Source organism: Erithacus rubecula (assembly GCF_903797595.1).
Source record: "Erithacus rubecula genome assembly, chromosome: 17".
NCBI classification, from domain to species: domain Eukaryota; kingdom Metazoa; phylum Chordata; class Aves; order Passeriformes; family Muscicapidae; genus Erithacus; species Erithacus rubecula.
The window spans coordinates 9,513,802-9,540,725 of NC_136669.1; the positions used below are offsets into that span (position 1 = coordinate 9,513,802).

Below are 26,924 nucleotides of genomic sequence, written 5' to 3' on the forward strand. Positions count from 1 at the left end.
AATTCTGAATCACAATTGTTTAATTGTCTGTGTATTTTTTTTTTTTTTTAATACTTAAAGTGCTGTTGCAGTAGGTGCATCAGATTGACTTTAATCATGCTGAAAATGAATGGATTCTGTTGTAGTCACAGGAATGGCTTAGAATTCAGGGTGGAATTTAAAAAAAAAAATCCTGAATCTGTTTTTGAGACTCTTGTAATTTTTCTTTGATTTACTCATGTTTTTCTGTATTGAATTTTAGTGGGCTCCTTTGTTTGGAGTCATCTCTCTCAGCTCCTGGAGACAGATGATCCATTGAAGGAGCACCTTCGAGATTCTATTCCTGATGAAATCCTTAGCAAAGATTTTGACTGGGAGAGATGGAAATACTCCTCATACTCTGATGTCACCTTTCACTCAGGTATGTGAAGTTTTAGAACTTAATACTTTGTAGCATATGAATTATTAACATCCAGCATGGCTTTTCTGACTCTTTACATATTGCTTCAGAAAACTTTGGATTTTATGATTTAATATTACCCAAATATTGCACATGTAAGCTTGATTCTACTTTGACCTTAATTGGAACATATGGAATGTATTTCTAGCAGACCCGATACCAAGCACGTTTGCCTCTTGTGAGAGAGGAGACTAAGAACCAATGAACATTTAAGATTATTTTTGTGAACATCAACTTTTAATTCCTTCTTTAGTTAAGTTCCTTTCCATCAACAGGGGACTGAAATGTTTTTTTTTTCTCCTGATTCATGTGTGTGTCCTTGGTATAAGAAAAGATTAAAACTTGTTCCTTCCTGTTTTACTATCTGTTCATTTGTTTTCAGTGAAAATGCTAGATGATGTTTTTCAGAGTTACATTTTGATTTTCTATCCGTTTCCTCTAGTGCATTTATGTATCTTATGTATTATAAATACTTCCCCTTTGATGTTGGTGAGATAATACCCAGTAATACCCAGTTAATATGGAACTGCCGTAAATGGAAGTTACTTACAGTATTATCTTTGCTGTATTAAAAAGTTAAATAGTTTCACCTATAGGCAATGTTTCATTCACCATCCCCTTATTGAATGGAGTAACAGTTTTCCAAAGAACTATAAATTTTGTGAAATATGAGAACAGCTGATCTCCAGCTGACAGACATCTATTTTCCATTGCAGATGGTGCAGGTACAAATATGGAAGCATCAGTGGTTTTTTCTCCTACATCTTTTCTACCACGATCAGTCATGACAAATTTGACTGTTCACTTTATGGGACAAGCTATAAATCTACTGGAGGCAAGTTTACAGATTTTTTTAATTGTGGGGGCTTTTTATCCCCCTCCTCAAGTGACTCGGTATATTGAAGTACAAAGCATTTTCTGTTTTCCTGTTGCAGTTCCTTTGGCAAAATGTGCTTTTCACTGCTGTAGCACAGTTGCCTCAGACTGGTGAGTCCTCTGTGTAATGGGCTTAGTAAATATAAAAGCACTGTCACTGTACTAGTGCCATGCACTCAGCTGTTGTTGATTTAAATGAAACATTAAAATCAGTGCTCTAGCTCCTGTTTAGGATAGTAAGGTTCCTTTTCTTGATGCACAATGGAAAATGGATTGGCTTGGGTACCCTTTAATACAGAGATAACTCACTTGTACTTAGCTGAAGTCACTGTTCTAGTGCCATTGAGTATCTAGTGCTTGGAGCATTTCAATGATCTGCCTGTGACCTCATCATCTTTACCTGCTCTGCCAGGTAACAATGTACTCATGAAAGAAAAAGTATTCAGTGTAGCCTTCATATCTCGAGTTTAAGCTTGCAAGGGAACAAAATTTTCTTTCAGTGCCATATGGCCTTGGTTTATGTGTGTTAGTAATTCTGTTTTAAGCAAACTTTTAAACAGAATCTTATTTCAGAGCCTGATAAGGGTGTGTTAGTGTTTTCAGCCAAAGTACTGTTTTTAACCTGCCAAAATAGCAGTATCCCCTTCTGGCCCATCATAGAGTAAATAAACCACAGTACCTGAATGAAAAAGGATTTTTATTTTGGGCTGAGTTTTACATATCTGATTTTTATAGGAAGACTTAATACTGAAATATCCAGTATTGAATGCTGAAGGAAGTAGAATGCTAAACTTTGTAGACTACTGTGATCTTGCTTGGCAAATCTTTTGTGTTGATTACATCTGGCTGTGTAGTTGCTTTTTCTGTTTTAGAACTGGCTGTGGCCTGTACGTGTCACTGTTAGGCTTTTCACTGCTGCATTCTTTTTATTAGGTTGGTGTACGATTGGAGAATGCTGAAACTCTCATGGAGAAGGTTTTTGGGCCAAAATCTTCTACTTTCAAAGACTATTTTTTTGGAAATACTAATGAAGGAAACCACAAGTCAGGAACCCCAGTGGAAACAGCAGAGAAAGTCAAGCAAAGGAACCCAGCTTTGAAGCGAGATAACCCCCCTGATCATCTTGTGAGCAAGTCTGGCAAGCCAAAGCTGAGAAAAACAAACCAAAATTGTCTGGGAAGAAAATACAGTAAGATGAATGAGTTAGTCAAAAAGGTAACTGAATCTGTAAATCTTGGAAAAATTAATTACATTTCCCAGTTGAACAGAAGGCCCCATCTCACACTGGACAAGTGCTCTGGATTACTGTGACTCCTTTGCTCATTTGCAGAGAATTTAACAGCTGCAGAAAATGCAGAGCAGCCAAGAGCCAGATCTTTAGGGTTTTTTTAGATTTTTTTATTGTATCAAAACAATGGCACTCAGCCATGGGATTATGTTGCCTGTGTTTTGGGTTTCCTCTCATTATTTTGAGCTCTGGTCTGACATCCTTTTGCCTATTGACTGCTGTGCCATTGTAAACAGATGCTTGATGTTGAGTTCCTGAGTTCTGTTTTTTGCAATCTGACTTCCCAGTTTGATGTCAGATGTTACATTGATGCTTATAAATTTACTCATTTTTGGAGAGAGCTATGTTTTATGTACACAACAGGAAAGCTCTGAGAATTGACTTCAATTGTCATTGTATTAGCTGGAAAGCTCAGGGACTGTGATTCATTTAGTTTGTCTTAGATTATCTCTCTTCTTGGACTCATCTTCTTAGGGTTTCTTCTTAGAGAGTAAGTTATGATCTCATTGCTGTGGTATCATAGAATTGTAAGGACAGAAAATGTAAAGTTTTTACTTCCTAGCAGTTTATTTCCCAATCAAGGCATCCCTAATGTTGTTTTGATATTGTATTTTTCAAATCTTCATCTGTTTGTGGGGATGTAGTGCAATACCTCTCCTTTGCCTGTCATCTTAGGACTGGACATGACCAGTGTTCATAGTGACAGCCAGCTTGTGTGCTATGGAGCTGAAGCACAGCTGGGATGAACAGCTACTAATCCAGGGTCTTAAGTGGTCTCCAAAGTACTTGTGAAAGGGAGACTAATGTTTCTTTAATAATAGCATAGCCTGCATTGAGGATTGTTTATTGTAAGTTTGAAAGGAAATAATACCACTATTCCCTTTAATTTCTTTTCTTTTTTTTTTTTTTTTTTTTAATCACATCAGTTCACTGAGCGAACAGTAAGAAAGGAGGTGCTGAAATGTGAGCTAAGCATGAAAATCTTTGGAAATGAACTTAGCTTCTTAGATTGTGAAGATTTTAGAAAACAAATGAAACATTATTCCTTAAATCTTGCTGAGTTGGCTGTCAAACTTCTGAAGGTAAAATGAACCTTTTTTCTGTTTGAAAGTAAATAACTTGAGAAACTGCTTTCTGACAGATACATAAAAGATACAAAATATTACTTGTTTCTCTAAATTGAACTCTAAAAGACACCAGTGTATATTTGGTTTAAACAACATTTAGTATATTAGACAATGACTTATTCTGCTGTCTAATGGTTCTTCTGTCTTGCTTCTTTCATTCAAATCCACCCATGCTTAAATGCAAATTCTGTTTTTAACTGGAGTAGGACTGGTGCCATGGCCGTAGGCAGGCTTTGTGCTGCTTTGTCCTTTAAGTCCCAGATCAGCTCAGGTAAAACCACTTTTACAATAGACAGATGCAGTCAAATGTTATATCTGGAAAAATTCTTGAATGCTAACTCTATTATGGAAAATAAAATTCTGGGTTTTGTTTACCACAGGGGCAGGAGGTCCAGTTTAATAAAAGGATGATCTTGGCCACTGAAGAACTGCATTTTCCAGCAATTTCAGGCTTTCCTGTTCAACTGGCAGTCAGTGCCTCAGCAGCAATCAACATAAAAATCAAAGGGAATGCGGATTTCAAAGAACAGTCCAATGTCTTTCTAAATGGACATATCAAGCCAAGGTATTAACTGCATTACATATCCCTGATGTAAAGTAGCAATTCCTGATGTGAAAGTTTTGTGTGAATGCTTACTTATTAATTAGGAGACTCCTGAAGAACAGAAGCACTATCAGCTTTCTGTTGCTGAATGGTTTCTGTGGTGTAAGTGCAGCAGTGCTTTCCTGTCCTGCCTGTCTGATTTTGAACTCTTGCTGTTATTCCAGTACTGGTTTAAGCTGACTATTCCTTTCTATCTCTAAATCAAACTCCTGAATTCTTGCATGCAAATGATTTTTTGAATGCTTTACCTGTGACAAGTGGATTTTTCTCAGGGTCAAACATGCTGTTACAGGTTATGGATGTACAAACCAATGGAGATTTTAACCCTGTGTTTCCTTACCTGGCTATTTTAGCTTGTACATATTGAATATGTTACTGAACTTCACTAAATGGTCTACAGAGAGTAACTTGCCCTGATACTCAGTTCTAATTGCTTTCCCTTTCTTAATATCTCATGCTGAAATCTGCATTCACATCCCCTTCTTAGGAGATATAATAGAACTATAATTCATATTAGAAAGTGTGTGTCAGTGTACATGAGAGTTATTTCCTGAAACAAAATAGTTAATTATTTTAATCAGATACACAGTGTTACAGCATCAAATGCTGTGTATTTATTGAAAAGGTTTAAATTAAGTGCTTTAAAAAGAAATTGTGTTTCATAGAAGGATACATACATGAATCTTTCAACAGTGCATTTGTCCAGCTTTCTGTCCAAATGGGAATTATGGGGTCTCTGGGACAAGCTGGCCTAAAGTGGTTAACAGGAATGAGGACATCTACTAGTCTTGATGGGGGAATCCAGGTGAAGAAAGGGAAAGAGCTCAAGGTTTTCTTGAACACTCCAGAAGACTCTATGGAGATAATAAACTTCAGGTAAGATTGAGCAAGGGCATCTTCAAAAAAAGTAATTGTTAACTTTCTTGGATATAACTGAGAATTTTGTTTAAATATTGCTGTTACTTTAGCATAATTGGTTTTAAGTTATTGTTCAAATTTCTTGGTTGTAGCTCTAAACTCTACCTCAGAACGGTGGATGAGACAGAAGATATAGATGTCTTCAAGGACCGCACAGAAACCAGATCTTGCACTAGGCCGGGAGGTGAGTCCAGCTATTGTGTTTGTCTTAGAAAGGCATTCCAAAATACCCATAATAGATCATTTTATTCAATAGAATTTCTTTTTTCATATATTATTTCTAGAAAGTCTACAATGCAATGTTCATTTTCATATTTTCTTTGTTTGCTGTTCTAACTGAATGTTCAATTGTTTTTTTCCACCAGTGTCTGAGATTATTGGATGGCAGCTGTGTACTGAAATGTCCTATCCTGACCCAGCCAGTGGTTTGATTTTCCCCCTCACTGGACCTTTGAGAGTGGCTGTGACATTATCTAAGCAAGACAGAGGCCTGCAGCAGTATGTGCTGGAAGCTGCCTATAACTACATAGCTCAGGTACCACTGACACACTGGACTCTGGCTTTGGTTTCAGTTTGCTATTCTAGTGACTGAGTGGCCAATCTCAGTACTGTGTATTCAACCCTCCAAGCTCTACATCATTATTCATTCCATTCCCAATCTACTGGGAAGATATCTTGAACACAAATTACATACTCTTTCTGTCTATGTAACAGCACAAAAGCAATCTTACACAAGTCTTAGTGTAAGAGATTGTTTTGTAAATGGTGTGCCAAAGAATAATGTGACTATTCTTTCTTTCTTTCAGGAGAATTCATGGATCCCAAGTGAAGCTGTCTTTCGTTTCTTCATTGGGACTCCAAAGTCAGACTTGAAAAGAGATGTTGGTGTTGACCTAAGTTTTAGTGTCCCACAGAAGATATTCAGAATCCTATTTATACAACCGAAGAAAAAAATTGAGATTGATGGTAGGTTATTCAACTAAGAGCCTGATCATCAGCTCATATCAGTTAGGAGAACTTCATTACAGTTAACTGAGAAATATCAGTATATATCACTCACTGATCTAATGCTGAAACTACATAGTTATGTGATAACTGTTCAGTTTACTGCTTTAGGTAGCATCTATTCCCAATGGGGTTTGCATTTTGGTTAAGACTATATTTTGCACAGTCAGAGGTTCAGTACCTGGTTCATAAAGTCATGTTGGAGAAGAAAGCTGTTGCCAGGATTGATGAAATGAAGGCTAAAGAACATGGTGGGTTGTTCTGACATCTTTTACATATGTTGAACTTGCCTTGCTGTTTCAATTTGCTGTGTTTTGTTAGTTACAAGATGAACTTATGTGTTGCTAAATCAGTGATATACTGACTATGCTATTGCCATGCATTATAATAAAGAACTAACATTTTAATCACAGTGTAACATAGAACACAAAATCTACAAACCCATTGAGGAAAACTGATAAATTAATGGTAATAATATAGACATCATATTCCAGCTTCCTTGGTGTACTGGTCAAGTGACGTTTTGTGTTGATGTATTCTACCATATTAATTTTCCACTTTTTTCTTTTTTTTTTTTTTTAATTCTGGCTATTTCCAAATGGATTGCAAGGAAGCTTTACCAACACTATGCAAAGCTCTGTGTGTGCAGGCATTCTGAGCACCTGAAATGTCTCCATAGCACAACACAACTTTAGCACAGCCCTAAAGAAACTGCAGAAATTAGTTCCAGAACTTTGCAAATTCTGATCCTAACTTTTTCCTTTTGAGCTGGTATTATTAATTTTTAAAATTTCTCTTTATCAATTGCTTATAATAAGAACAACTACCCTTTCAAGTACAGTCTTATGAAACATCATTGAACAATAAAAAAAGTAAAGAATTTTCTTTTTCTCCAAGGGAGGATTGAGTTTTCTAAAAATTCCCAAGTTGGACACCTGGAGCTGATAGTGGATGACCGAGATGTATATTACATTAAGGTATGTTTGCATTTCATGAGCTCTCATTCTAGGATGAATACTTACATAAAAGCACAGAAGAGAAAGGCACTGTAAACACATGTATTAAAAATGTTTTTGTAGGCAATCCATCAGAGAAATGACCATTATATATTTTTGAGAGAGATTCAGTGCTAAATGTCAACCTAAATCTCTGTGAGATTGCCAGTATTTTCAGTAATACCCTATTTATTTCTGGCCTGGTATTGCGACATTCATAGTCCTAAAACCAGCAGAAGCTGAAGGAAATAGCATCTTGCACCACTGTGACCTCTGTGTAACTGGAAAAACAAATCCATCCTTCCTCCCTATTATTTAGCAATGGCAAGATTTAGGCTTTGTGGGGTGTGGAAGGTTTATTGTTAGATGTATAGAAAAGAATGTCTTTTCTTCCTCCTCTCATCTCATTTCTGAAGCACTCAAGTCTACACTATTGCTTTCATAAAACTTAACTTATGTTGTTGAGGGGTGTGGGGTTTGCTTTTTGATTTTTTTGTTTGTTCTAGGGAATGGCAGATTTGCAGATGCTGAGTGGAGAGCAGAGATACATGACCCAGCTGGAGGTAAAGCTGATAAAGCAAGGCAGTCCTATCATTCTGTCAGGAAACATTACTAAACAGCTTGGCAAGAAGATAGCTTTTTCAGTATCTCTGAATAATTTGTTGAAGGATGCTGCATTTCTTTCAGGTTAGAGGACAGTAAGTATTTGCCATATAAATACAAGTTCTGGAACCATTATTTGTTAGGGTTGCCTGGTTTTGGACACTTTTATTCCTAAAATTCCTTTCAAATCCATAAAGACTGCCTTTTAAGATTACTATCCTGCATAAATTAATACATATATATTTCAGAATGAAAGAAATTTTAAAATAAAAGTCTGTTTTGAATTACTGTTGGAAAGAGTGGAGGACATAAGATAAAAGGAATTACTTAACAAAAACATGCAAAAAAATAGCAGCTGTTTTTCACTTTTGTTGGTACAAAACAATGCAGAGACATTTGTAGCTAAATGTCTCTCAAGACCTGTTGTTCTAAAAATCTCGAAGACTTTTTTTCCTCACAAATAAGCTAAGAGTAAAATACAAGAGAAAGTATCAGAAAGAGAGCCTTAATATTTGTATAACATCAATACATTAAAATAATACAGTGAAATAAACCAGTAATATATGGCTAAGGCTCTCATTTTTGACTGAAAAGTCATAGGGTTACACAGTACTTTCAAAGAGAGCTAACTTTCAAGGAGTGCCAAAGGCCAGTTTGTTTTCTGGGAGATGATCTTGTGGTGAAGTTTTCATCCTTAGCTTTCACATGGATTTCCAGTGACTGCATCCAAACCAGTTCTGGTGTGAATTCAAACTCCTAGCACCCGAGAACTTGGCTGCACAAGTTGTGCTGCTGGAAAGCCACAGTCTTGCTCTGGCTTTATGTAGAGGTGAACTTCCACATGTTCACACGTTAGGGCTTGGTTAATTAAAAGATCTGTCTGTCTGAATTTATTTCCTTTGAGAAGCAACTTTGGCTGGATGCATTTCAATAAGCTTGAAGCAAGTTGTGAGAAGTGTGGTCTGCAGGCTGTCTGTGGAGATGGAGAAAGACTCTGAGCATCCAGCTGTGTCTTTTAATCTGTTGACTATATGAACTATAGTTCATTCACCATGGTGGAGAGACTGAATGCCCTTTTAGTTTTCCCCACTGTAGTATTCCTTTGACTAGCTGAAGTAACTTCAAGTTCTACCACTGCATAATCATTTCTCTTCTTTCTGTAGCACTTCTGGAGAAAAAGGTTAACGATAAGATGAGACAATATTCGTTGGAAGGGGAGACTCACCTTCCAGGTGTTCTTGGAGTTCACGCCGTTGCTCTTCTCCAGCAGCATGAGGGATTGTGGTCTCATGGTCTGCAGATAAAATATGGACTCCTAGGTACACTGAAAAACAGGCAAAGTAAAAGCATTCTGTATTACTCAGTTTTTCCTAGATTTGTCTCTGCATTTAGAACACAATAGAAAGATTTCAGTTAATTTTTTAAACTGTGATCTTAAACTTGAAATTAGTTTCTCTTTTCAGTTGGACAAACTTTACTCTTTAAGTCTGCACATAAAAGCAATTTTTAAAAGTGGGCTTTTCACAAGCATATCTGTCATTTTATTAAAAACCACTTTTTCAGTGGGAATTACTCCTAATTAATTTGTGTTTTCAGATGTTTGCATGCTTGCACTTAGTAGCATGAGGGGTGGTTTCTAGGAAGCAGCTGGTTGTGCTCCCCTCGCTGCCATATAGGAATTGTCTTAATTTTGTGGGACAAAGCAGGTGGACATCAGTGCAGTTATATCAAAATATTGAATCCTTATGGTAGCTAATAATGGAAAATACTATAAATTTATAAATGTTTACACTAATTCTGTTCCCCCTTCAGAGAGTGTGTTGCAATATGAGTAATAAAGTTTCCTTAAACCTACACAGGCATGATTCCATAATTTTGCTAAAAATGGCATGCTGATCACAGTATTTTATAAACATCAATCAAAACATCCCTGAACACTTAAACAGTACCTTAAGATGTCTGATTATAGCTATGTAATTGTGAAGTTAGATACTGGAGCATATTTACACTTTAGTTTAAACCAAGTTTGACAACTATTCCAGCTGAAGTGGTCAGCAAATAATTCCTTGGAGAAGTACTGGATTTTTTATTTTAGAAAATAATCCTACTTATTAGTTGGAACTTCAAATTAATTATTTTAATTTTCTTCTTAGTGTCCAGACGGGATGGAAGTTCGGTTTTTTGGGGGTTTTGGGGTTTTTTTTAAGTTGAAATGTCTTGTAATGTCATGATGTTGGGAGCTAGATGGTAACGGAAAATCATCAACTATTGTGTGATACCAAGAAATCTACAAAGCTTGATTACAATTAGTTTGTAATGATTTTAGTTCAACCAGGGAAAATTCTGTTTAAGTGATGAAGTTTGTGCTTTCCTTTGAATTTCTAGGATAAATCAACAAGTATATAACTGTACAAGTAGACAAATCTCACTTTGATGTTTTGCAAAACAGAAATCTTGAAGCCAATGCCAGATTTATACTATTAACATTTTGAAAGATTTGTTCTGATTTACGTGAATAGGTAACTTTGTGATTTAACTTGGGCAGGAGAGGCGAAAACCCCTTGCCACGAGTGCAGTACACAGCAGAAGGTTCAAGTGGAGATGGGAGCACAGGGCTTGTACAGACTAGAGCTGGGCCATGAGTTTCACTGTGTGCAGGCCCCCACCTACAGCCACCAGGTGGGTGCTGAGCCAGGTACTCTGTGCTGGGGTTACTGTACTCAGAGCTCTCAACATGAGAGAGTTCACAGCAAAAAGGCAATGCCTTTTTCTTTAGGTTCATCTGAAACATGAAGTGAGTGCATCTTGGATTTCGTCCAAGATGGAAGTGAACTATGGAAAACACTGGGATGAAATAAACAACAAGAAGAAACTGCTGATCAGCCAAGCCTTTAAGAATAGTTCCAGTTCATCTGTAGTCAGCTATTTCATGGAGGTAATAGTGATGTTGAATAGTAAGAACTTCACTTCAAATATTTAACACACAGACTAAAAATAAACTTTGATTTTTTTTTTTCATTATGACCTTTTTTTTTTTTTTAATATGGTATGTACAAATAATATAAGGTAAGTACCCAGACCCAATAATTTTGAGCTAGGTGAGGTCTTAGCCCAGATACACAGATCTCTGACATTTGCTAGAATATAAATTTTGAAAATACTGGAAAAGTTGGTGTTTACTCATATAAAATGATTGTAGAGATTTATGAAAGGTGCTTTGCTGACACAATATGGAAGGAGGGTGCAGGTTATAATTACTCAGAATATTACAGCGTTTTTCTTTTTGAATCTCCTGTAGCTGTAATAAATGCATATTAAAGAACCCTCAGTCTACAACTGGTGAGCATGCATGAAAATCTATAAAGTGAATGGCAAATGTGCAAAGCCAGAAGCTGTGATCTTCCTGCTTCTGTGTGTTACTTATAGCCCTGAAAACGGGATCTTGTTTTTATTTAAATTTGCTTCACTTCTTTTCCAGTTTACTGTGCAAGTCCTGGAAAAACAGGTGAATTATAGAACCCAGCTGCAGCACTTGCACTCCTCTCAGGTGTATTTGCAGAGCAGCACCATCTTTGAGGTGCAGTACAATGACCACGTACCATTTGTGGCTGGGCTGCAGTGGAAGGATGCATCCAGAAATGGCCTGAAGAAGTGGGAAGGTGAAGTACCACAAACCATTTCTACTCTGTGATTAGAAAAGCAGGCATTGGAAGCTGCCCATTTTTTCTGAGCAGTTTTGCGTGAGTGCAAGGAAATGACAAAGATATTTGTTGGAAGAGAGAGACCTTGGACGTTGTCCAGCCCAGCCTCCTGCTTGAGTCAGGATTGTTTCTAGCAGTAGATCACATCTGTTGTGGCTTTGTTTAGCTCAGTATACAAAATCTCCAACTTGTCACAATCTGGCTGGCTGACCTCTTCCAGCAGTTCAATTTACACTAGTGAAGGACATTAATTTCATAATATACAGCCTGGAGATTTTAGCAATTGGAAAAGTTTGATAGTAGCATTTAAGCTTCATTCTGGAGCCCCTGGATCTTATCAGCCTTGATGTGGAGTTAGAATCCAGGTAGTTTGAAATCTCATGTTTGTCAGCTTTAATATGTGTCCCTTGCAGGTGGCTTCAATATAGACACCCCATGGCTCTATTTGTACACAGCTCACAAACTGCACCAGCCTCAGCATTCTGCTTATTTACTGACATCTGAGCTGACAGCTGGAAAAGCTCTCTCCATTAAAGACCTTGTACTGGAACTATTCTATAAGGATCAAGGCAATGAGAAGGAAGGAAAAGTTCACATTTACACACCAGCTACCACATACCTGCAGGTGGGTGACATGGTGCTTCACAGAGTGTATGGCTTTGGGGACAGGGCTCTGTGCTATCACTATGCCCTGACTCAATGGTTTCTAAACTTCCTCCTAATTTATATTAGACTGTGCTATGCAGATTTCATCATAGTTGCTGTGCATTAAGCAATATGGTAGACTTCTGTCACTATGCAATTTGAATTATGTTTAGGATTAAAATATTCCTTTAACCCCTTTTCCTCCTTAGGTCACTGCTGCTTCAGGCACAGCCATAGAGGAACGTGCGAAACACTTGAATGAGAAAAAAGTGCTCATCAGCTATTTAGTTTTTTGTCTCTCCCTTGTTAGGAGGAGATAAAATAAAACTTTGAACTCTTTATGGTAATTTGGAGTATTTTGGTAATGGAAAAGATGGCAAACATTTCTAATAGTTCTTGTAAACCATCATTCTGTCACCTCTGTGCTGTGCTGCTGCACAATGGAATGCTGTTTGCCCTGGCTCAGCCAGACGAATGTCTTTGTTTTTCAGGCATCCACACTTAATCGTCTTGGGAGAAATGTTCTGCATAGCTATAGTGAAATGATCTCTCTGTGGAATCAGCTTGTGAAGAATGAGATTCATTTGGAGAATAACGAGCGAGCCAAACTTCTCTGCTTTAAGATAAAGAGTACAAAACAGGAATTTAACTTCACAGCCAGCTATCAGAATCTGCTAATGGTGAGAAAGAAAAAACAAAAGCAACTTTTTTTTTTCAGCACTCTCTTCCTGAAATATGTTGTTGCTAGTGTTGAAACTTAAACCCTTCCAGTACTGCATCAATTTCTGTCTCTTTTGACAGGATGCAGCATAAATCTAGGTTCAAAAAAACTCAAAAACTTCTGTGACATAGTTTGGAGTACTTCTCACCTATTAGAGAATCCAGTCAGTCAGGGAGGAGAGGGTGAAGAGAGACAAGCATGACTAGAGACAGACCTGGAGATGTGATTACTCACAATCTGATGCAGATGTATGAGAGCTGTAGAAGATTTTATTTTCTTGGAGAATCAGAATCTCTTGCCTGCTAGTAAGCATGGTAACAGCCCAGGTTTATATGCTATTTTAATCTCTATATCCCTTCCAGTCTTAAAATAATTTTTGCTTTGCTTGATGTCTGCGGCACAGGAAGGGTAATCAGCAGTTTCTCCTCGAAAGAGGTACTTTGATCAGTTACTTTGGTCCATTCACATCTTGCAGGAAGTCTTTAAAAGTGTTTTTCTAAACATAGCTTTGAAAATGCATTTTCCATGCTTTGAAAATCCAGTTCGGTTTTCATGTTCCAGAGGTTACTTATGTTGCAAGTATGTGACAATCAAATGATACATTACGGGGCATTTGACTTCGGGTGGACTCAGTTTTCTACCGATGGCACTTTTAATCCTCTGAGAGATTAATGGAAATCGAGACTTAAACTGCAGCAGGAATGGTTTGGTCTGTGAAATGACAGCCTTGCTGCAGCCTGTTGAACAATATGGTTTCCATATTGAAGTTCCTGAATATCACTGCACTAAATCTGATGCAATTGTTTTTTCCTGTCCTGGTCTCATGATCTGAGTGCAGCCTAAGAAGACAAACTTTTCTGTGAAGATTGTATGGAAAGATTATAAAAGTCTGCCTGTCATACTGCAGTGTGAAGGTCAGATAAAAGAGTTGAGGAAGGAGAAGATGCTCTATCAAAAACGTGCAACCCTCCATTTCAGGTTTAGTATTCTATTTCTATATTTTAAGAATGTTTTGGCCTAAATTTAACGTCCATCTTGATGCTCTTAGAAAATGTTTTGGGCTTTACAAAGTGATAGTGTCACATGCATAAAGTCTGTTCTTTGTCCTATCTGGCTCCCTAAACTTGCTCAAGCACAGCAGCTTCATGGACTGGTTATTTGCATACTTTAGCTTTTGTTCTCTTCGTTGACATGGCTGTGAACAAAGCTGTCAAAGGCAACAGACCATGTGTGCTGTGATGTGTGCTGGCATATAGCTTCCTTTCCTGAAAACAGCAGGGTTTATGGTGTGTCCAAAGTTGGATGTGATGAGAAGCTCCAAAGTCCAGATCAGATCTTCAGTGCCATCCGTGTGCCTTTTTCCTAGTCCTTAAGCATTATATAGCAATTCTAAAGCCAGAGGTATCCTCTTAAAACATGTAACAAATGGTCTTGTTTGGATTTTGGAATATGTTAACATTTTCTGATGAGAGTGAGTGCACTGCTCCTACATATTGGCTGTCCCTGAAATTTCTCTCTTTATTAACCATTCCTAAAGCCCAGCCTGAAGGCCTTAGTAAAAATGTATGCTCAGATTAGAGACATCTGGATCACCTGTGGAGAAATCTCAGCTTTCTTAAGGCACAGCTGCAAAAACAGGAACTCACAGGCTGCCTTAAGAGCCACTGTGCAGCTCAGAGATAACTAGAACACAGGGAGGTGTCCTTTCAGTAAAACAATACGTAAATGAAGAGCTGTACCAGATACTCTGATATGTATAAAGGTGGTCCAGTGTCTGCTTATAAAATGCTTCCAAGAGGTCTGACTAAGTAATAATTAGTCAGTAAAAACTGAAGAAATATTTAATAAAGTCCATAAAACATTACACTGAAGTAGTAAACATTACACTGAAGTACACTAGTACTCCTAGAGCTGTGTAGTGCTGAACATCTGTTGCACAGGATGTTGGTACGTAGATAGTGTTTCTACAGAAAGCATAAAATGTGGATAGGTGAGATTTTCAAACTTGCCAGGAGCTGTTGGACACTGTCTCTGTTTGAAGTGAAGTCTTGGCCATACAGGTGTAGAAGGTGTTTGTGCTGGTTATGCATGTCAGAATTTTTGAGCATCACCTTTCAGGCATTTACCAAATTTAGGATGGAAACTCTACCAAAAAATCAGGTTAGTGTGTGGAGTTTGTATGAAGTTGGAATTATTATCAGTAGTTGCTTAAATGTCCAGTCCTATGTGTTTTACTTCTATATCTGACACCCTGGTGGTAACTGATAATTTTGGAGTTCAAGTTGAACTCTGCATGATTTCTTTTTATACTTGCCTATTAAGATGTTTTACACTATGTTTATTTCTTGGGTTTTTTCCAGGCATCCTTTTAAAGTGCCCTTTTTGCAGAGCTTCCTTCTGCAGGAGACATTTACTGTTGATAAAAAGCAAAAGCACTATTTCATGGAAACAAAAGTTTTGATAAATGGGGTGGAGGAAACAATTCAAACTCTTATACTTGGTTACCAACCTGAAAACCCCTATGTGAGTTATGCAAGAACTTCCTTTAGTCTGATATACCTAAACAACATGCAAATGAGTGGTTTACTGCATGTTACTTATGTTACTTGCATTCTCTCAAACTTCTTTTTAGATTTGTGCAGGCTTAACTCATCCTTACAACTACAGGATGTTTCCCAAAGATGTTGAAATGTGTGTTTTAACTCTAAATCATCAAAATGTGAGTAAATTTCCCATTAGATTCAGTTAGGAGATGTTCATTACCTGTTTATTTACATTTTATTGTCTTTTCAGATCTTCCTTGCTATAGGTTTTCAGTTTCTTGCCACATAGCTACTGCAACCAAAATGTTCAGAGGGTGATTATGTCCTTGGTACCTCTTTAATTTTGTACAATAATACGTTGTGTAGTAATCTATTATAAGAATACTTCATATATTATTTTTAGACTATTATTATACAAGATTAATAAAACAAGTACTGGGATAGAATGGATTCAGGGTTCTTAGCCTTATCTATTGTATCTATTCATCTTTCTTACCAAATGTAGTCATTTTCCTCATTATCTTGCTTCTCATTCTGAGCCAAAACATAATAGCTTGCAACTCTTTCATTTTTCATGATGCCTATGGATGACTTCTCTGAGCTTTCATTATACACGGGGTTAATACTCAGTATACTTTCCTACTCCCATTCTTCAAACACAGGTGAAGCATGAGCTTGAGACTGTTTTAAAGGTGAATAAGGAAGATGTTCTCAGTTTTCTAGGGAGGTATCAGGACAAATCCAGTGAGGCAGATTTTAGACATCTTTTACACATGGATATGACACACTCATTCCAGGTATTGGTGGTTTTAATTTTTATTTTTTTTAATTTTATTTTTTATTTGGTGACTGTTTTGCTGTGTTGTCTTTAGAATTATAATTGTTTGATGCTGGTAAATGTCCTAATCCAATTGAGTCCTGGCCCTAACAAATAACTGTAGATATCTTAGCAGGTTCAGTTATGTACCAACAATTTGTGTCCATAATACCTTGTAAAGCACACATTTACTTTTATTTTCCATGCTTTTTTTTATTACATTCAATATATTTTTCAGTATCTTGGGATAAAACTGGAAAATTTGATACACACATTTGCTTATATGCATCACCCTCTTTATGCTAGAAGTTAAGACATTAAATCACATGAGGCAATTGAGGGGAATGCAATGTTCTGTTCTGATACTTTGCTTTGTCAAATAGCTTGAGTTTCCACAAGCAATAGGCCTAAGTGGGGAGCTGTTTTCCAGGAAGACCAAACTGGAACACTTTGACTGTGGTGTGAGTGTAAAAGTCATCATCAACAAGAACATGTCTTCACAGGTCAGTCTCTTGGCAATTACTGTCTTGTTGCTTGAATTTGAAACTTTTTGAGTTCATACAATCAATGACTATAGTGGAGAGGAGTAAATTGTTAGGGAAGAATTTAACTTGGTTAGAGTTTGTTCTGGCTAGATAGCTACATGGAGTTGGAATAGTTGGCTTGTGTTTTGGCTAATATTCAGAAAACTCTTAAAGTTGAATTAAATTGCCCTTAAAATTCAATGTAGCTCACATGTGATTGTGACAGGGGCAGGATAAAGATAGGGAAATCACTTACCCATTACCTTCACAGACAAAATAGACTCAACTTGGGCAATATTAATTTAATTTATTGCCAAATAAAATTAGCGTTAGATGATGAGAAACAAAGATGAGAACTAAAAACTTCTCTCTCTGTTTTTGTCCAGTCCTGAATTGTTGTCTGCAGTCTCATTGCTCAAACTGATGTTTCAGTATTGTGTATCTCAAGTCCTTAATGTCCTGCTCTCCTTTTTCTCTATGTGCAGGCCCAGGCATCTGTGAAGAGTTATGGTGAAAACAATATCAATGGCTCTCTTCACCTTCATTCCAATGGAAGGGAAATGCTGATGCTGGAGGTCGATGTGAACAATGAAAACAGGAGGAATGCCAAAATTGTTGAACTGAAGGCTTTTCTCCATCAGACAGTCCTGACAAATCCAGAATCAGTACAGTTCCAGCTCATGGGCAAAGTATTTCCATCAAGGTAAAGAAATCAGTATGTTGGTTGAGGAACTGAAGAGTGTTCTGGAATACAAATTAAAATGTAACTACTTTCCTATGGCTGCAGCAATACCTGAGTAAATGCCAGTTCATGTGTTATCCCTATTATTGAAATACTTCTGCTCCTTATGTTTCTTAAGTTGGTATAAGTTGTGTTAATGTTTTCTAGTTGCTTTCCAAGGACTTTGTATAGAGGACTTTGAGTGAACAGACAGTACAAGCTAAGCCAGTAGAACAGGGTACTTCCCAATGTTTGTTATAAGGCTTTTAAAGTATTGGAGAAAGCTCTGAGGTGGCAGAGATGAGAAACAGAAATTTGAGAAACAGAAGTTTCAGCTGATTTTTCAAATTATACAATACAAAAGTATGCAGTGAAGAATTTAATGTTTCTGCATAGGTCCCAGTGTTTAGCAATTGGATGAGATAATGAGAGTGAGGAAATAAGAGCTAAAGAAATCAGACGTTATTACTGTGGACACTGCTGAAGGTCTAGGCACATTTCAGCCAGGCCTTTTTCTCAGGCCACGAAACTTTCTCAGCTCCAGCCAGGATTTTTCCCAGGCTAGAGACTTTTTCTCTACTGTAAACACAAGGGAAAGAATTATAACAGAGATAAACACCTGCTAGATTCATGGGAAAGCCAAGAGGTGTCTCTGTCCAACGAACTGTCTGTATTTTGTTTTCCACAAAGTACCTTATTTAAAGCTATGGCTTCCCTCACTAAATTGCTCTTTGTTGCTCTTTCTTGCACCAAGTTAGAGACTGCCTTGTTGCTGTTTTTTCTCACTGCTCTGTAACCTTTCTATGGCAACATACTACAATTTAGATGAAGCACATTAGATTTACTAGTAACATTAAAAATAAGATAAAATATTCCAAAAAGGGTATTTCATGTGGTTCTGTAGTTTGCTTGCAGTTCTGGGCTTCCAATAGTGCATTAATTTGTTTAAATAACAAATAACAGGGTAAGCCATAAGAGAGCAATTTATTGCAGTTCACAGGAAAGAAAACAGAACACTTAAAACTTTTGGAATGACAATTTGTTTAGAATTTGTTTTACAGGGAGAATACAAACAAAAATAAACTGTTGAATGTTTCTGGAGCACAGTTTAAAGGATGCAGTCTGTACAGACTTCAGTTGCTGACTGGAATGAATCTTGCTTCCCTGAACTATGGAGTTCTGTTCTTTCCATGGAGTGGGTTTTCACAGAGGTTTTACTTGTCATCAGTCTTTCAACAGGGTTACAACTTGTAGGAATTATGTCTAACACTATGAACACTAGAGTGATTGCCTCACTTTTAGGTATTTTGTGTAGCAGACATGGGTCTAGTAAGTTGGATGGCTTGTTAAAGGCAATGTGAAAATTGTGTCTCAGTCTTATAACACTGAAAATGGAGCTTTTTGTTACTCCAGCAGGTTTCCCTAAAAAGCTGTGCTGTGTTTTCCCAACACTGTTCAAATCAAGGCCAAGATGAAAAGAATTATTGTTGGTTCATTTACCAAACTCAAATGATGGTGGCACTTAGAATTATTTTTTAAGCTGAATTCTCTAATGCTGCTTTTAAATCAGCACCAAAGAGATATTTCAAATTGTGACAGAAAAGGCTTCGTTTCCATCTCAAAGTCTTTCCAACTCTTTCTTTTATTATGAACCATAGCAAAAACATACAAGAAATTTAAAGAAAAATTAATCTGCCAATCTGTGAAGCTTTACTGAGGAATTTATAAACATCTGGTGGTGTTTATAAACATCAGTGTGTGCTGACTGCAAGGCATCTGATTGCCTGATTCACAACGCTGGATCGAGTGCCCCAAAAGTCTGTGGAGTCTCCATACTTGGAGATACTCCAAACCAGACCACACACACTCCTGAGCACCCTGCTGTCATTGATCCTGCTCTGAGAGAGAAGGGGTGTCCTGACAATCCTCAATCAGCCATAATAATGTCTTACTAGCAATTCTTATGTCTGTCTTTTTAGACTTCTGTTATCTTCTGACTTGAAGCTTAATGAAAATGGGCTTCACATGGATTTCATGGGAGTCAGAGAGCAGAAAGTTGGTTTTGTTTTGTCCTTAAATGGAAGAGTCCAGCACACTTTTACTGGATTAAAGGCCATACCTCATCTCCTTTCTCTGGATGGATTACTGAAGTGCAAAAACAACATTCACCATGGTACTCTGCTTCTTTGTGTTTTGTTCTAACATGCAGCTACCTAAGAGAGCTTCTTAATCTTAATGTAATCCTTCCTGAGCTGCACAATGTATTCAGCTCTGGGGCCCCCAACAGAAGAGTAATGTGTATTTGTTAGGGTGAGTCCAGAGCAGACCACAGAGGTGATTGGGGACTGGAGCCCCTCTGCTCTGAAGCCAGACTGGGAGAGCTGGGGTTGTCAGCCTGGAGAAAAGGCTCCAGGGAGACCTTAGAGGCCCTTCCAGTACTAAAATCACTCCAAGAGAGCAGGAGAGGCACTTTGGATAAGGGCCTGGAGTAACAGGAAAGGGGGAATGGCTTCAAACTGACAAAAGGCAGGTTTAGATTGGATATTAGGGAGAAATTCTTCCTTATGAGGGTGATCAGATAACAGAACAGGTTGCCCTGAGAAGCTGTGGCTGCCCCATCTCTGGAAGTGTTCAAGGCCAGGCTGGTCAGGGCTTTGAACAACCTGGGACAGTGGAAGGTGTCCCTACCCATGGCAGAGGGCTTGGGACAAGATATGCTTTAAGGTCTCCCAGCTTGAACCATTCTGTGATTCTGTATAATGCAGAGCAGAGTATTTAGCATGCAAAATGAACCATTGGTCACTGGGTTGAGAGTACTTTTCAGTGAACTAACATAGTTGGGGATTTTTCATGTTTTCATGAGTAAAGGAAATAGTGGGTGGCCTCTTTCCTCTTCTGAAATGGGAGAGCTGACTTGAGACTCCTATTCTTTTGAATGGCTCCATGGGTGGAGTAGGTCACAGAGCTCTGGAGGGTTTACTTAGCCTGCAATTACACAAATAGTAGGTCACAATCCATCTGTAAAGTTTCCTTAGAGGGTGTGCTGTACAGTACATGGCCTAAGCACAAGCAGCTTGGTGAATAAAAAGGAACAGCTGCCAGAAATACTAAAATACAGACACTCACTAGTAGAGAAACCCTCCACACTGAACTTCTCTCCAGATTAGACAAAATTATCTAGTATAATAAATGCAAATTCTTCTACTTCCTCCTGGTCTTAAAGTAATGGTTAGTTTATACATTACTTCTAAAACTGTGGTTATTTCTTTCCCAAGAATATGTCCCCACAGTAATAATTTCTGTTACAGGTAACATTAATGTGATGGTCAACAAGAGACTGTATGGGCTGCATGTCAGGAACAGGAATGTGTTTGGGAAAAGCACTGTGCACAATATCACCGTTGCCATTGTTCAGAACGGCAGTCAGGAAATCCCAGGGGAGGCAAGACTGAACGGACACCTGGAACTGGGTAAAGAGAAGAAAAGGGGGCTAGCCAGCTTCCAGGTGGATGAGAAGGCTCTTTCTGTAGATTTTTTAAATATCATGGATCATGAGCATGGCAGAGTCAGTGGGACTTTCACACATAATGTCGACTTTTTGAAAAATGCAGGTAAGAACAAAATCTGACTTCATTGTGCGGACTAACAAGGTGAATTTACCTAAATGACTGCTGACCAGTGGAAACAGATGACTTGTGTTTGCTCACACCAGAACTAAATGTGATCTAGTCTAATCAGCATTCTTTTTAATATTGTTGAGACAATACAGTAAAATGGACACATGTGGAGACCCAGAAAGGTGTTCTCAGCTAGGGAATGCAACCCCTGTTCTGTTTCCTGGGTCAACCCCATGCCCTCTCCCTGTCAGTCAGCCTTTTGGTCACTCCCACTCTGTTCCCCTGTTGGCCTTTTCACCCTAACCCCTCCCTTGGACACCTTCTGTCCCTTGGCAATTGGTCCCTAAGGATTTCCCTGCCTGCTGATCCCATGATAAAACCTGAACCCTCACAAGCCCCTTGGCCTTTGTTCCCTGAACCCTGGATGATGCACGCGTGGCTGAAATAAACATCTCTGTAAAACCTTCACAAAGGCCCTTCTGGCTTCTTTACTCGCCTTTCACCCCAAGCAACATCTAGATGCAACACACAGAGAAATAGTTCAAAGACTTTTGAAGTACTTCAGAGTAAATGATTTCTCTCTTATGCATCTGTGCTCTTGTGCAGCCTCTAAGATGAACAATTCCTCTAAGTATAGTGTTATGCCAAATGTTGTTTCCTAATCAAAGCTGTGGGTTTTCCTGAACTGGAGTTATCAGTAATTTTGCATGGGTTCCTTTGGACAGAATAAATATTTTCTGAATCTTTTTGACAGCTGTCTACTGGAGTTGGACATAATACCAATTGATAAATATCCTTTATTAAGAAAAGGAAAATTCCTGATTTCTGAAGTGCATGGCACATTTTAATTTACCAGTCCCTTTTTAATATGATTTGCACCTGGTAGGTAATGTCCTTCTATAATATCAGTAAAGTGATCACAATTTATATAAAGGTGTGTGTTTTTGTATGAAAAACTACAGAAGGCTTATTTTGATCTATAATACCTCTTCTCTGTAGTATGTAATGACAACCCAGAAGTGCTGTGTTGATTTTACTTCCTCCCCTGTCAATAGGGTTACCTTTGGATGGCATTCTTACTGCCACATGTGAGCATGGCACAGGAAGTCACACCATTGCCATTGCCCTGCAGAGTGGCAGTGAAAGGATTGCTGCTGTGTTTGAGGGGCACAGACTAGCCAAAGAGCCTCCAACATCCCAGTTATCTGTGATCTTAAAGCACAACATCTCAAACATACAGAAACTTGGGATCCCTTTTGTTTTAGAAGCTGCTGGCTATTATGAGGTAAGAAGAGTTCTACCTGTGAAAGTTTAATTTCTGGCAGGACAATTTGTGTATATATAATAACTCTTTCTTTTCCTGTGCACTGTATATATTTAGTTTAGAAGCTGCTCTGTTTTTAAGACATACTATATTACTGAGTGAAAGAAAGGTATTATCTCATTCCTTGTCATACTGTGGACGTGTCATCTGAGCTCTTAGACCTGAATCTAGACTAAACAAGATGCTACATTCAGTTCTCATTTAAGTGAAGTGCTTTGCTGCATACGAACAGATGCCTTGTTCAATTTTATCTTTCCCCTATAAATGGGAAGTGGACCATCAGGCCTAAGGCTTGCATGTGGTACTGGATTTAACTGGTATCCTTTGAAAGGCTGCTAAAGAGTAGAACAGTGTTTTGCATGGCTTTCCCTTTGGGAATTCCTACCCACAGAAGGATTATGGACCATGATTCCTCATATGGTGTTGCTTGGCCACTGTTCTCTCTGTCTGCATTTTTGCTATAGATCTGTGAACATTACAGCTCTTTTGCATTGCAGACTATCTTTCCATAAAAGAAGGGCTCAAATACTTCACTATTTCAGACATCCACTGAAAGGCTCAAGTCACTCACATGCTTATATTTGGGTGGCTTCAACCACTGTGGTAGGGTGAGACACGGAGGTGTGCAGAGAAAGAATTCTGAACTGTTTCTTTTCCTTGCTTTTCAGTAGTTCCAGAGCTTTAATTGTTTGTGCCTGAGGGCTCAAATCCTTCAGGGTACTGAATGCTCTCAATATATTTTGGAGCCAGAAGAGATTATTGATACACTGTATTTAGAAGGTCTGACATAACACTACAATCTCTGAAATGAGACTGCCTTGATAAATTTGCACTTTTATTTTATCAGTGCTGCTGCCCTGACACAGGCTGTGATGTTTAAGCACTATGAAACACACTCTACTGTTCACAGTTGTTGCTGGAATGTTGTTGCTTGTTTCTTTCCATTATTTGGTTTCTTTTCTGCATAGAATTTCTCCAGAAAGATTGCTGTGGGGATAACGACCACAGTGGAGACAGAGCAGCTCAAGATTGAAATAGAGAAGAAAGCCACTGACACTGCTATGGACATTTCTCTTTCACTTCACCATGATGTGGGAGGACTGATGGACATTTTCCCACGTGTACTAGAGGTTTGCAGAAATCCTGCCATATATTGTAATGTATTTATTAAACACTAAACTGTTTATCTTTTTGAAGCACAACTCTAATGCTTAATCTCAAATCTACGTTTTGGTGCCTTCATCCATTTGATCCTTAAAGCAGCCCTGTAACTTGCTCCTTTGAATTTTAGTCCTCCCTGCTTTTCTTCATACTCTGAATACCTTTTATTGACAACATCAACAGGTTGCTTGCAGTGCAGAATCTGCTGACAAACAACTTTCTGGCCTTTGCAGTGGTGCAATTGCATTTCATCATTTTGAGGTACTGGCTTCATTTATAAACTTTTTTCTCAACAATATAGTGTCTTAATTACCATGAAGGGAATCTAAATACTGAAAATGTCAAACACATAGAAATGGATTTGAGCTTCCTGGAAGTTTGGTGTGCACTTTCAAATATTTTAACTCAATTAATTAGGTTTTCTAATTAGGTTTTTTTCCTGTTATTTCTATTATGGAACTCCCAAATAAAGATTTGGGTCCATCTCTCCATTTGTTTCAGCATTTATAATTATATAGGATGAATACAAAATGGTGAAGTTCTAGTAATATGAGCTTTTAAAAACAGCATGTGACCTGACAGGAAAGCAAACTTGACAACAATTTTCTGTATTTTTTTCAGGCTCCAGCAAGAGTTTCACTGAATGGGTCAATATTTACCAGCAACTTTACTGTCATCCTCTTTGGACGTGTTTCTTTTCATGACATATTTGCCTGCCTGCAACTCTATGCCACCACTAGCACCCATCCTCATTTAGAAATTGACTTCCAGCATAATTCACCTTCACTTCATTCTCTGGGAATTGCCAGAGAGAACCAACTGAAGGTGTTAGCCATGAGAGGTGACAAGTACAAGGGCATCCTTGGTATTGTCCTTGGGCCTTGCACTTTGGAAGCTGATGGGGAAGTGAGCCTGGCAAGCAATGAGACAGGATGGGTGCTTGCTTTCAGAAACAAGTGCGTCAGTCTAGAGGTAAGCCCAGATTGTTTTCTGCATGCCCTTCCAGTCTGTGTATTTTAGATCACTGAGTCACAGAAAACTGTCTCCTGACACATTTATGGATAGGCCAAATTTGGTCATTAAAGTTGTTCTGGCAGAGCAATGACTCAGAGCACTTGCAGGGGGAAGTGTATTTCAATATCACAATTTGGAGTAATACAATGGTAAATGGTACAGCTGTTGCCATAAAAATGTTGCTTAATAATAGTTAATTAATTAATTAATTAATTAACTAATTTTGTCCTAAAAGTGAAAAACATGCTCTTTCCGTTTGGAATTGTGGAGGTTAAGATTTTTTAATTCTACTTTAGTTATGAAAAGGTTATTGTAGGATTTATTCTTCTTTCCCCCCTCCTTCCCATTTTTTCCTCAAGTTTTTCACTGGAGAGAAATCAGGAATTTCTAATTTCTCTATGAAACAAGCTCTCTTGTGTGGTCCTTTCCAAAAGCAGATTGTTTCAGAAAGAAGGAATACTTTCTCACGGATTAGGAACAAATGAGGAAGACAGTTACTTTACTTTGTGCGTTTTAAACCATGTAATCTTTTCTATTGCAGAGGATGGGATTGCCTCATGCTGCAGTCTTGGGGGGCTCATTTCGACAGAACACCTGCAACGTGGGCTTGTTAATGAACCTGCAGTGTGGTGGCAGAGGAGTGGATGTGCAGATAGACACCTCCTGCCAGCATGAATATACACTCCAAGGGATGCTCAGGCATTCATTTCCCTGGCTCAGCCAGCTTGGGCTGCCTTTTGAAAACTCTGTCCTGTTCTCTGCAGCCACAGACTCCACCACAGAGGGCATTTTCCTGCTGCAAGCTGGCAGATGCAGACTGAGGGCTAGAGGGGATTTCTGTGTTCAGAATAAAGCTGACTGGACACTGGAAACAGAAACAGAATGTCAACTTCTTCAGGTAGCTCTGGGAAGCTTTTAAAGAGAATTTGGGGATCAAATAAAGGCCTTGTGGGTTTTAGCTAAAATACCAGTGCTGGAGTGCTGGGCAGGCATGCCTGTCTCACAGCATCAGGCAAAGGCAGTGTCTGTTCACCTGTTCTCAGGTGCTCTCTGGAGACTGAAATCAGCTCAGCCTTTGCTGACTGTCGCCTTTACAGGCCAACACTGCCCTCTAAGGCTGAACAGCAATATTAGCTTGAAGTCTGTCAAAAATACATTCCCTGGTCTGTGAGGATTATATCAAAATAGAATTTCCTTGGTTTTTCCAGTTAGCTTCACTGACTACATTAGAAAGAATGACTATTGCAAAATCAGGGTTTTTTTTCCTAGATGCTTACAAGCATTTTGCTTTCAAATCCTCAAACTGAGTAGCTTCCTCAGCTTTGAGGTGGCAGCATAAAAATAAAAATGAGAGGAAAGTTGAAATGAAGAGGGAACGAAATCCCCTTAAAGTATTAAAAATAGAATTTTCAGTGTTTTTAGAATTCTTTTGACAGAATGGGAAAAAATCTTTCATTTGGGATGTTGCACAAGACAAGATGGAAATTTAATTATTTAAAAAAAAAAAACCTACAACCAGATGCAAGAATATCTCTTAGGTCTATGTTTTTTTTATGCATTAATTTGTTTGAAAACTGAGATTGATGTGGTCTGGACAAAGCATACAATATTAAGTGAACTTTTCCAATCTGAAGAAACAGTTATTTTGTATTTTTGTAAATGTTAAACTTCATAAAGATGCAAAGTTGTTAATGCTGCAGGACAGTCCTTAAATCTTCCATCAGGTCCTATTCAGAAAAAATCACCATCTTTCTTGTTGAGAGGGAGAAGAATGGCAGCATGGAGATTGTAGGTTTTTGTTTCTGATATTGTATCACATAATACACACTTGTCTTAAAGTGTTTGCATATTCCAGAGTATTTTTTGTTTAAACCTTGACAGGATCTCAGTTTCCCAACTCAGTCACGTCTCACAGGATCCATTCAGAAAGACAAGTGCCAGGCAGAGCTGCTCTCTGTCCTGGAAACAGAAGGCAAAACTGCCCATCTTGAAGTGAGAGCAGAGTGCAAGGCAAAGATGGCTCTGGAAATTCAGTTCAGACATGACCTCCCCCAGCTGAAGCAAATCCCAAGGGAAAATGAGCTGTCCATCACTGTACGGAAACACTTGAAGTATCTCATTGGAGTTGGAATGAAATTGGGTGCCTGTGAGCTTCAAATGAATGGGGACTTTGACCCTGAAAAGAATCTTCCATGGAAAATGCTTATAGAAAACAAATGCCAAACAATTCAGGTATGGAAAAGAATTTTCTCCTTTAATGTTGAATTTATACCTCTTTGTA

The 26,924-nt window shown here is 38.2% G+C and overlaps 1 protein-coding gene across 4 annotated transcripts in view; it reads left to right on the forward strand.

The window, feature by feature from the left end:
* Nucleotides 1-26,924, forward strand: part of LOC306809324 (uncharacterized protein) — a 303,319-nt gene that overhangs the window by 18,648 nt on the left and 257,747 nt on the right. For 3 of the 4 annotated variants that reach the window (XM_079320711.1, XM_079320710.1, XM_079320712.1), the window contains exons 14-44: nucleotides 242-400; nucleotides 1,156-1,274; nucleotides 2,249-2,530; nucleotides 3,530-3,685; nucleotides 4,111-4,295; nucleotides 5,028-5,210; nucleotides 5,345-5,436; nucleotides 5,618-5,787; nucleotides 6,059-6,218; nucleotides 7,155-7,234; nucleotides 7,759-7,939; nucleotides 9,019-9,174; nucleotides 10,401-10,534; nucleotides 10,632-10,790; nucleotides 11,334-11,514; nucleotides 11,970-12,181; nucleotides 12,693-12,881; nucleotides 13,761-13,900; nucleotides 15,283-15,445; nucleotides 15,555-15,641; nucleotides 16,128-16,262; nucleotides 16,666-16,785; nucleotides 17,292-17,509; nucleotides 19,507-19,700; nucleotides 20,836-21,138; nucleotides 22,200-22,429; nucleotides 23,437-23,598; nucleotides 23,813-23,890; nucleotides 24,251-24,601; nucleotides 25,185-25,541; nucleotides 26,525-26,875. In XM_079320711.1, coding sequence (XP_079176837.1) covers nucleotides 242-400; nucleotides 1,156-1,274; nucleotides 2,249-2,530; nucleotides 3,530-3,685; nucleotides 4,111-4,295; nucleotides 5,028-5,210; nucleotides 5,345-5,436; nucleotides 5,618-5,787; nucleotides 6,059-6,218; nucleotides 7,155-7,234; nucleotides 7,759-7,939; nucleotides 9,019-9,174; nucleotides 10,401-10,534; nucleotides 10,632-10,790; nucleotides 11,334-11,514; nucleotides 11,970-12,181; nucleotides 12,693-12,881; nucleotides 13,761-13,900; nucleotides 15,283-15,445; nucleotides 15,555-15,641; nucleotides 16,128-16,262; nucleotides 16,666-16,785; nucleotides 17,292-17,509; nucleotides 19,507-19,700; nucleotides 20,836-21,138; nucleotides 22,200-22,429; nucleotides 23,437-23,598; nucleotides 23,813-23,890; nucleotides 24,251-24,601; nucleotides 25,185-25,541; nucleotides 26,525-26,875 — 5,687 coding nt within the window. Of the gene's footprint in view, nucleotides 1-241; nucleotides 401-1,155; nucleotides 1,275-1,374; nucleotides 1,427-2,248; nucleotides 2,531-3,529; nucleotides 3,686-4,110; nucleotides 4,296-5,027; nucleotides 5,211-5,344; nucleotides 5,437-5,617; nucleotides 5,788-6,058; nucleotides 6,219-7,154; nucleotides 7,235-7,758; nucleotides 7,940-9,018; nucleotides 9,175-10,400; nucleotides 10,535-10,631; nucleotides 10,791-11,333; nucleotides 11,515-11,969; nucleotides 12,182-12,692; nucleotides 12,882-13,760; nucleotides 13,901-15,282; nucleotides 15,446-15,554; nucleotides 15,642-16,127; nucleotides 16,263-16,665; nucleotides 16,786-17,291; nucleotides 17,510-19,506; nucleotides 19,701-20,835; nucleotides 21,139-22,199; nucleotides 22,430-23,436; nucleotides 23,599-23,812; nucleotides 23,891-24,250; nucleotides 24,602-25,184; nucleotides 25,542-26,524; nucleotides 26,876-26,924 lie in introns of those variants that run through there. The other variant, XM_079320713.1, reaches the window with a different exon arrangement.